This window comes from Solanum pennellii, chromosome 2 (genome assembly GCF_001406875.1).
Source record: "Solanum pennellii chromosome 2, SPENNV200".
Lineage (NCBI taxonomy): Eukaryota > Viridiplantae > Streptophyta > Magnoliopsida > Solanales > Solanaceae > Solanum > Solanum pennellii.
Genome location: NC_028638.1, coordinates 41,362,236 through 41,369,965, shown reverse-complemented (window position 1 = coordinate 41,369,965; position 7,730 = coordinate 41,362,236). Strand labels below are relative to the sequence as shown.

At 33.7% G+C, this 7,730-nt stretch overlaps 1 protein-coding gene and 1 long non-coding RNA gene across 3 annotated transcripts; one reads left to right on the top strand and one right to left on the bottom strand.

Annotated features, from left to right (window-relative positions):
* Nucleotides 1–1,160: 1,160 nt before the first annotated feature.
* On the top strand, nt 1,161–5,993 carry LOC107009239 (B2 protein-like). Of its 2 annotated transcripts, none has more exons than XM_015208541.2 (6): nt 1,161–1,269; nt 2,236–2,832; nt 3,398–3,498; nt 5,212–5,295; nt 5,379–5,489; nt 5,597–5,993. In XM_015208541.2, the coding sequence occupies exons 2-6, from the start codon at nt 2,274–2,276 to the stop codon at nt 5,648–5,650; spliced, it is 909 nt and encodes a 302-aa protein (XP_015064027.1). In that variant the 5' UTR covers nt 1,161–1,269; nt 2,236–2,273; the 3' UTR covers nt 5,651–5,993. The 2 variants fall into 2 exon arrangements, with proteins under 2 accessions (XP_015064027.1, XP_015064026.1); XM_015208540.2 differs by having other exon boundaries at nt 1,167–1,269; nt 2,232–2,832.
* Nucleotides 4,409–5,673, bottom strand: LOC114076030. The gene is made up of 2 exons (XR_003576280.1): nt 5,566–5,673; nt 4,409–5,039 (listed from the first exon to the last, which is right to left on the bottom strand). It is a non-coding gene; the product is annotated as an uncharacterized LOC114076030 (long non-coding RNA).
* Nucleotides 5,994–7,730: the final 1,737 nt, after the last annotated feature.

Here is a 7,730-nt window from a genome sequence, read left to right as displayed (position 1 = left end):
AATCTTATACTTTATTTAACTATACGTTTTAGTCCTTAAATTTCCTAAATAGAGAAAAAAGAAATGTTTAAAATTAATTTCATTCGACTCGATTACGTTCTAAAAGTAAGAAATATTTTGAATAATTAGTTACACAAACAAAGATTAAGAAATTCTTATTAACTACACAAGAACGTATAAGAAAGTCAAAATTTCACATACCACATATGAAACAATTCAACATCCACCTCCCCTACACTGCCAAATATGCAAAATGGAGCTCGAACAATATCATACGAAAACTCAATATCAAAAATCAAAATTAGATTAATTCTGACTCAATACTGTGAAAGAAATGAATATTAATTTAATTAAATTTCAAAATATTTAACTTATAACGTAAAAGTTATCAAAAATAAATAAATATAGAACATCCATTGCTCACCAACTATCTTTTATTTTAAAAACAAACTCTGTAATTAAAAAGTATGTCATAGTTTTTTTAAAAAAATTTATACAGAATGAGAGAAGTGATATTTTGAGCTCAAATCAAGTCGGGTCAGAAAAACCTTAACAGGCCCAAACCAAGTACGGAATTAGTGGGCCTTGTTTCTTATTCGACCGACAGCCCCTTTAAATTAGCACATCTCTTGTTCAAAATGGCCAGCACGACACGGATGTCTGACCATATTTACACAACCATATCCACTCTCACCAATGACGCGTGTATTCTACTCTCATCACTCAGCAGCCGTCGAACGACTCAAACTGCTCAACCACGCCATGCACAGCGCGTGGATTTTCATCTCAAAATTTTGAAAATCTAATGTCGGAGAATGTAAATATTTTATAATAAAAAAAAGTTACTAGCATCTCGTTAATAATAGTTATTCATTATATTAAAAAATATATAATTATTCACCATTTAATTTATCTTTATCATTATTTATAGTTATTTTCCTATTAAAATATTTAAGATATTATATTTACTATATATAAAAAATAATACTGTAAAATTATTCATTTCTATTTATAATTTCTGAAAAATATGTCAAGTCAAATTAATAAATAATTATTATAAAATAGAGGAAAATAACATTAAGTATTATATTACTAAAATCAAATAGTAGAGAAGTATTATTTTTAATAGAGGAAAATAACATTTAATATTATATTACTAAAAAATGAGTGCGTACTCTGTGACAGCTGAGATAATAGGTGTAAGTTTTTTCAAAATACTTGAACTGGTGTTAAGCTTCTCTTCTCTGTGTCTTCCTGGAGAAGAAAAAGGTGAATTTCTCTCTTTTCTTGTTCTGCAGTTTTAAGCTTTAGCTATGGATTTCAAAATCTAGGTTTATTATAACTGAATAATTTTTGTTGTTGATCTCCTGCTTATATATCTGCTCGAAAACGCGGAGTTAGAATTTGAAATTTACGAGTTCTGAATTTTAGATTAACGACATTACTGGGAATTTTTGTATTTGTTTAGTGGATTGATTTGGCTTAATCCATAGGTAACTTTCTAGCTATGCCTCTGTTTGTTTTTGTGTTAAGTTTAAACTAAGCTGCATTTCCAATTTGGTGATCTTATCTGTGATTCATTTGATCCGTACTGCTTGAACTTTTTACCTAACCATGTATGGCTTGATTAATTTTATTTTTTTTCGTTTCCGGTTTTCTTCTGAAAGCTGCTATTGACACAATTACCATAAAGTTTATGTGTTCTCTGTTATGATTCAGTCTTTAATCCCTGCTTGATGCTTGCACGGTGTACGTTGACTTTATTTGCCTTAATTTTGTGATATTCAGCAAGCTTTTTAAACTGTTCCCAACTTCTTTATCACCACTATTGCCATTTTGATGCTGATGTTGTTGTCACTGTTAGCTGATCTATAATGTAATTCAAGTGGTATTTCAGTCTCCTTCCGTCACTATTTATATGACGTTGTTTGACTGGCACAGAATTTATTAAAAGACTAAATTTGGAACTTCTGATCTCAAAACAAGTTGTAGAGTGTAGACATTTGTGTGGCTATATCTCACATAGTTTCAAGTTGAATTATTTCTAAATGAGGAAGTATGACATTTTTCTTTGATAGACTCAAAAGATGTATACTTGTATTTCTTATACTATGCTGTGCTTGATTTAACTCCTTTTGCTGTGATTTTTAGAATATAGCCCTGATATTTTGTGATGGACTCACTTATTAGTGTTTTTCGTCTGATTTTTGTTCTGTTAAAACATATGTCAGGTAGGTTTTGGAGGTGTAAGTTAAATTGTCTGACTCCGCAACATGGATGGTATGAACAGCTATTGGCAATTCGGGGATGAGCTTCGAGGACAATCAAAAGTATCGGAGGATCATACATGGACAACGAGTACTGTAAAATTGGCTGAGCAGTTAAGGTCCAAGGGTGAGCGGGTGAATAACCTTGACCTTTCGAAAAGCTCAGCTGAAAGTAGGTTCAGGGTTTATCTTGGTTTACAGGAAGATAACAAGTGGGAAAACCAATACCTCAACATGTTGAATTTTGATACCAAGATAACTGACAATACGACCAAGAGCTCCTTCAGTAATGACATTCACAACGTTAATTCTGTTTGTCTGAAATCCAATGTCAACAGCTTGGGAAGTATGTCATTTAGCAAGTTCAGTAGCAACCACACAAATGACGCTAGCAGCTATGGCAATAACAAAAACACTGAGAGTATCAATGGGAACAATGCTGTTGACAAAAGGTTTAAGACTTTGCCTGCTGCTGAGACACTGCCCAGGAATGAGGTTCTTGGTGGGTATATCTTTGTTTGCAACAATGACACAATGCAGGAAGACTTGAAGCGCCAGCTGTTTGGTAATTTCTATCATCTTTAATTATTTTGTGGACTTTTTTGTTTGGCATAATGAGAGTGTGGAATTTATGCCTTGTATACGTTTGGTTATAAACACCTTAAGTGCATGTTGAACGTGCTTGATCAACAGTGTGACTGAAATAATAATGTAACACCACATTCATGTCCTTTACTTGTCGGTCTGTATGCATTTTGCATGCTTTGACATTTTATCACTGATGGCTGATCAGAGTTTGAATCACTCGTGAGAGAAAAAAGAAGCAGCTTAGATCCTAACCTTATCATACCTGGAATGTTGTTTTAACAGTCTGTATGCATTTTACATGCGTTGATATTTTTACAATTTGCAGCAGATCAGAGAGTTTTAGTTGTTAGTGAGAGAGAGAAGACGTGAGATCCTAACTCGATAATACCTTCCTAACTTGATAATACCTGGAACCTTATATAGTTATATTTTGTAGATAGAGCAAACTATAGAGAAAGGTGAAGTCATTGATAAATAGGAGGTGATGGCATTATATATATTTGTTGTTATCATAAGTCTCAACTACAATCGTTATTTCGCAGGTCTACCTCCAAGGTACAAAGATTCTGTGAGGGCAATAACACCAGGGTTACCGTTGTTCCTCTACAATTACACTACTCACCAGTTGCATGGTATCTTTGAGGTATGTCCAACAAATTTGTTTTACTTGTTCACATACTTATAATGAAAGTTTGGTCAAAGACCATAAGATATTGCACAAACAAAAGCATATTTAGACAAGCATTTGGTTGCTTTGAATATCATAAGATTTTTCTTCATAGAGCAGAGAAACTATTCTTTTGTGTTAAGACTTTGTTATATAAAAATGGCGAGTAGTTTGAAGCATTGCCATGCAGTTATATTGGTGATGGACTCACAATTCTACTTCTTTTGCCTTGAGTATTAACTCACTACCGTCATATTTATCTAAATTAGTCCAAGTACTATAAATTGCTGAAGGATGAGCATTACTAGCTTCCATTTTAAGGTGGCTTATTTAAAGGGCTCAGTTTTTCTGCTATAGTTATTGTATGCAACAAAATGAGTTGTTAGAACTCTAGTCATAAAAAGGATAATCTGCAGTTTATTTATCAAATAATTATTTAAGGTAATAGTAATAAATTTAGAGCTAATTATAAACTAAGAAAATAAGAATAAATATTAACTATAAAGCAAGAGTAATGGAATAAATTCAAAGAGAGAAAAAGATCTAGAGCTAAGATTTCCCTATTTATTGCAGTGAACTACTAACATGTCTTCTTCAAATTAGGTCTAGTTAATGTCTGTAGATTGTGAGACTAAATTTACCACTAATTCTTTCATATCTTTAGTGATTAACATCTTAAAAATTACCTTCTTAGGCTAATGATCTTAATAAGGACCCCAGTTTCCTCTTGATGGCACCGTTAAGTTAAATCATTCAACCCCTATCCTTCTTAAAGAACAGTTATTCAACACAACCCAAGTCAAATCTTTTTCAAGCATTCTAATCCCACATGCACAACTAGTTGATAGCCTTTTCAACTGATTAGAATCACAAAACAACAGTTGAATAAACAGAATAAACTTGATTTCATTAAAGAAAGACAACATGAATAATTCAAACAATAAAAGATTCCGTCAAACCCCTAGAAATAAAGCTTAGCTACACATATTTAAGGCAGCAAGCACAAAATCTTTTGAAGAAATTATGAAATGCAAGAAATAAAGAGAGAAAGAAAAACCCTACAAAAGAATCTTGCTTTCACCGTTTCTAGCCCTTGTGCACCTCCAAGAACTTCTCTTACATTGTGTTTACCGTGCTTATACAGCGTGTAGAAATAACCCTAGATGAAAATACCATTGATGTAATTCGGAGTACAAAACTGGGCTGAAGATTATCCTGGCATGTCGTGCCAAGAGTGATTTACTCAAACCTGTTTTTTTTCGTCCAAATGTACTACTAAAAGTCTCACCTTGCTTGGTTTCATCACATTGAGTTCTTGTTCAGCAGCCTTGATAGATTTATGTTTCATGGGCATTTAATTACTCCTTTGCTTGCTTACATGACCATTACAACATCAGTTTCGTCCAAGCTAAGAAGATCACATAGCCTTGTTAATTTCTTTATTCTTTCCTTTAAAAACTTGACACTTTTTTGTCCAATTTTCTTCATCTTCGTCATGCTTCCACACAATTTTGTTCCTGCACCGCATTAAGCACAATGCACTAAAACTAATACTCTTAACGGCTTGTGAAGTATTAAGATATGTGCCGAAGTATAGCTAAAAAATGTACTATTCCTGCCAAATATCAATGCATCATCAGAAGCATGATGAATCTCCACTAGGATATCTTTTAACTATTTTATGTGCAGGCAACAAGTTTTGGAGGTTCTAACATTGATCCAACTGCTTGGGAAGATAAGAAGTGTAAAGGAGAGTCGAGGTTCCCTGCTCAGGTAATCATGAGTTGCAACTTATTTCTCTATAGTTTTTTCCAGTATTTTATCATACTTATGAGTTTTGTGTGCTTAACATCTAGGTGAAGATCCGTATCAGGAAACTTGGTAGGGCTTTGGAGGAAGATGCTTTTAGACCAGTGCTGCATCACTATGATGGACCCAAATTTCGTCTTGAGCTCTCTGTGCCCGAGGTAAGATGACATCTTATTTCGTAGTTTTGAGTCCTTATGAGAAAGTATGATGTCTAGAGTAGAGTGTTAAACATACCTAACAAGTGACCACCTTGTTGGTTTTGCAGACTTTGGACTTGATGGATCTCTTTGAAAATACCAGCGTGTTCGCGCCAGTCTGAAGTCATGGATTTATAATCTATTAGCATACATTATGAACTCATGAATATTGTAGTTTAGTAGTAGAAACGTGTTCTCCACAGATTTCCAAAGCACAATTTTGGAGTAAAGTCTGGCTGAGAGAGGTTCTGAATAGCAGGGTTGGCTAATTTAGCCAATGAAGTGTGATTTTGTTTGGAGATGCTTCAATATGAGCCTCCCAAATTTAGTGTTGTGGTCTTATAATGAATTAGAGAAGTAATGATTGGGTGAAAGATTGAACGTCTTCTTTCATATCTACATTTACAATTTGCAACTCTGTATTATCCAATTTGTGCAATATTAAACTGTCATTTCTTCTCTTTTCTTGGGTATTAAATTTTCAGGTGAAACTGCACCAGTTCCCTATTTTACAACTTACCGTGCTCATTCCAGAACACAGATGGTATAAGATGGCAAATGGTTGGATTCGACTGAATTTAGATGGGTTGAATATGGATCGACAAAAAATATTTTGGATTACAATCTCTCCCAACCCCATCACCTTCCACCAATCTACCCCTAATTTTTTTTGGTTTTTCAAAAGACAAAAAATGTTTTTTTTTAAAAAAAAAATTACCCTCCCCCTAGGTCCCCACACCTTCCACCAACCGATTCCTAATTTTTTTTTCAAAAACAAAATAAAGTGTTTTTTTCAAAAAGAAAAATTTAAACCCACCCCGAGCACAACCACAACCCCGGCCACCTTCTACCAACCTATCCCTATGTTTTTTATTTTCCAAAAAAAGAAAATTGTTTCTCAAAAAAAAAATTTAACCACTCCCCCGGTCTACCAATCAACCCCAACTTTTTTTGTTTTAAAAAAAAAAATCATCTATTTCATTTTACTTATATGGGCTTTTTGTCCATATTTGTATAGGAAAATTTTGCGGTTAAACAAATTTATACTAATTAATTACTTATCATAGTTATACTTTGTTGTACTTACCACTCGCGACAAACATTATACATTAATTGCATGAGTTGACTTTGAGTTTGTATAATTAGTCACGTTGGTGTATGTATAATTCGCCAGAATATACAAATATATGCAATTATCTAACAGATACACATGTACAATTCATATCTCCATCTCTCGCTCGCCTCTCTCCTCCCTCTCCCAATCTCGCTTGCCATATATACAAATGCGTATGCATAATATACAATTATATACATATCCAATTCACCTCTCTCCTCCCTCTCCCAGTCTCGCTTGCCTCTCTCCTCCCTCTCCCAGTCTCGCTCACCTTTCTCCTTCCTCTCCCAATCTCGCTTGCCATATATACAAATATATATGTATAATATGCAATTATCATATCGATATACATATACAATTCACCTTTCTACCAGTCTTTTCCTCTCTATCTCGCCTCTCCTCACTCTCCAAGTCTCTCTCGCCTCTCTCTTTCAAATAACATGTAGCTATGAGTTGTAATTATCAAACTATAGCTATAGAAAAAAAATTAGGCTATTTTTAAGTGGCTATATGAAAGTTTCTCATTTGTATAAGCTTAAATAGGTTGAAAATCATATCAAGTTACTAACACATTCAAGAAAAGGAAAGAAAATTTGAATGATCCATTTAATTTAATACAGACAAAATGATTTCATTTCCCTGTGTACTGAAATTGCCAGAAAGACACTATCCTTTGATTCCTCATAATAAAACACAGATTGAGTAGAGATGAAAGCCTAAACTCAACTGCAGTATTATTCCTCTGCCTCATTTCAGTAGATACATTTTATATTTTATCTTTTTGTTGTTTCAAGAAGGGTACATTCTTATCTGTACATATACATACATACATGCATATATATATCTGTGACCAACGGAGAAACTACTGCACTAAGCACCGCAGATCAGAAAAATAGCGAAGCGCCTGAAGAAAATTTGCTTTGACGTGACAAAGCTGCTCATTGATCTTACCATCATATTATGCTTAAAAACAATATGTAATCAAATGCCTGTTACCAATATATGGCCTAACAAGATGTTAAAATCCCTCGACACTTTGGCGCTTGGGTTGCAAAGATTTGGGAAGACACACAAAACACAGAGGCAAG

Bases quoted from the DNA above. Each gene is read 5' to 3' on its own strand.
- LOC107009239 (XM_015208541.2), top strand. From the start codon at position 2,274: ATGGATGGTATGAACAGCTATTGGCAATTCGGGGATGAGCTTCGAGGA. The intron at 2,833-3,397 runs GTAATTTCTATC...GTTATTTCGCAG, and splicing joins CTTGAAGCGCCAGCTGTTTG to GTCTACCTCCAAGGTACAAA. The intron at 5,490-5,596 runs GTAAGATGACAT...TTGGTTTTGCAG, and splicing joins TTGAGCTCTCTGTGCCCGAG to ACTTTGGACTTGATGGATCT.